General features: G+C 57.0%; 1 protein-coding gene across 1 annotated transcript in view; it reads left to right on the top strand.

Moving 5' to 3' along the window:
• Positions 1-280: 280 nt before the first annotated feature.
• The window catches only part of GNB2L1 (guanine nucleotide binding protein (G protein), beta polypeptide 2-like 1), a gene marked incomplete at its 5' end in the record, with an annotated part of 3,633 nt that continues 2,542 nt past the window's right edge, over positions 281-1,371 (top strand). Inside the window, 2 exons of the mRNA XM_009703596.1 lie at positions 281-515; positions 1,114-1,261. Coding sequence (XP_009701898.1) covers positions 281-515; positions 1,114-1,261 — 383 coding nt within the window. The remainder of the gene's footprint in view (positions 516-1,113; positions 1,262-1,371) is intronic.

Here is a 1,371-nt window from a genome sequence, read left to right as displayed (position 1 = left end):
GCGTCGGGGGAGACCATCGCAGGGAGAAGGGGAACCCATGGGCCTAGGGATGGGGGAGACAGGTTGGAGACCACCCCTGCCCCCCCGTTAGGGCATTCGGGTCTAGGGGTGGGGCTGGAGTGTAGCAGAGCAGAGGTGCTGAGGAGGAGGAAGGGAGAGGAAGCAGGGCTCTGGTCTCTGCAGTGGGGACAGAGGGATGGGCAGGAGGGGGCAAAGAAGCAGAGACATGGACACCCCATTTTCTTTGACAGCTCCCCGCCCCATTTCTGTGGGTGAGAAGGTGGGCAGAGGGCTGCGGTCCCTGAGGTGACCCCTACCTTACCTCGGTCTGCTTCCCCTACAGACAAAACCATCATCATGTGGAAGCTGACCCGTGACGAGACCAACTACGGGATCCCACAGCGAGCTCTGCGCGGGCACTCGCACTTTGTCAGCGACGTGGTCATCTCCTCTGACGGGCAGTTTGCTCTCTCGGGCTCCTGGGACGGCACCCTGCGGCTCTGGGACCTCACCACGTGAGCTTTGGGGACACGAGGGTGTTTTGAAGGGGGAGTGTAGAATGTCTCCCCGCTTCATTTGGCTGTTGGGAGAGGTGATGAGGTCACCAGCACCTTGAAACCAAGATGATTTGCTCTTGGGTTGGAAGATAAAACCATGCAGGGAGGGAGTTTTCTGTGGCCGGTGCCACAGTTTTCGAGGGAGGCGGGAATTGGGGTGTTTGGCTGCTCTTCCTCAGCTCCCTCTCCTGATGATTAGATCTGACCCAAAGTCTGCTGATCCTCTGGGATCTGAAGACACGTCCTGCAATTATGATGGGAGAGAAGCCGAGCTGGGGGTTCAGGTTCTTCTTTTGGGGTCACTTTGGGCTGAATTGGGGGTACAGCCAGAGGAAGAGGGTTGGGATTTGCGGAGCCAGGCGTGCATGTGGGCACTCATCCCGGTTCCCCCCAGTCCTCCTCCAAAGTTGTTGTTTTGAAGGAAAAAGGGAACCACCGCTCCTTACCCTTTTGTAGACCGCGCTCTTGTTTCTTTTTCCTCCAAATATTTCAATTTTTTCCTCTTCCTTGGCGGATTTTCTCTGTGAGATCTGTCATCGTCTCTCTCTTCCTTCAGCGGCACCACCACTCGGCGTTTCGTGGGCCACACCAAGGACGTCCTGAGCGTGGCTTTCTCCTCCGACAACCGCCAGATTGTTTCGGGTTCCAGGGACAAGACCATCAAGCTCTGGAACACTTTGGGTGTCTGCAAATACACAGTGCAGGTGAGCCGGGGAGGGTGGTGGCCTTCCAAATCACACCTCCACGAGAAAAGGATCTCCGTGGACTCCGTTTTAGGTCCGCTCCCACCGCTTCTGATTGGGGATCGGGAGTC

This window comes from Cariama cristata, unplaced genomic scaffold (genome assembly GCF_000690535.1).
Source record: "Cariama cristata isolate BGI_N322 unplaced genomic scaffold, ASM69053v1 scaffold33690, whole genome shotgun sequence".
Taxonomy (NCBI): domain Eukaryota; kingdom Metazoa; phylum Chordata; class Aves; order Cariamiformes; family Cariamidae; genus Cariama; species Cariama cristata.
This window is presented reverse-complemented; position numbering and strand designations above follow the sequence as displayed.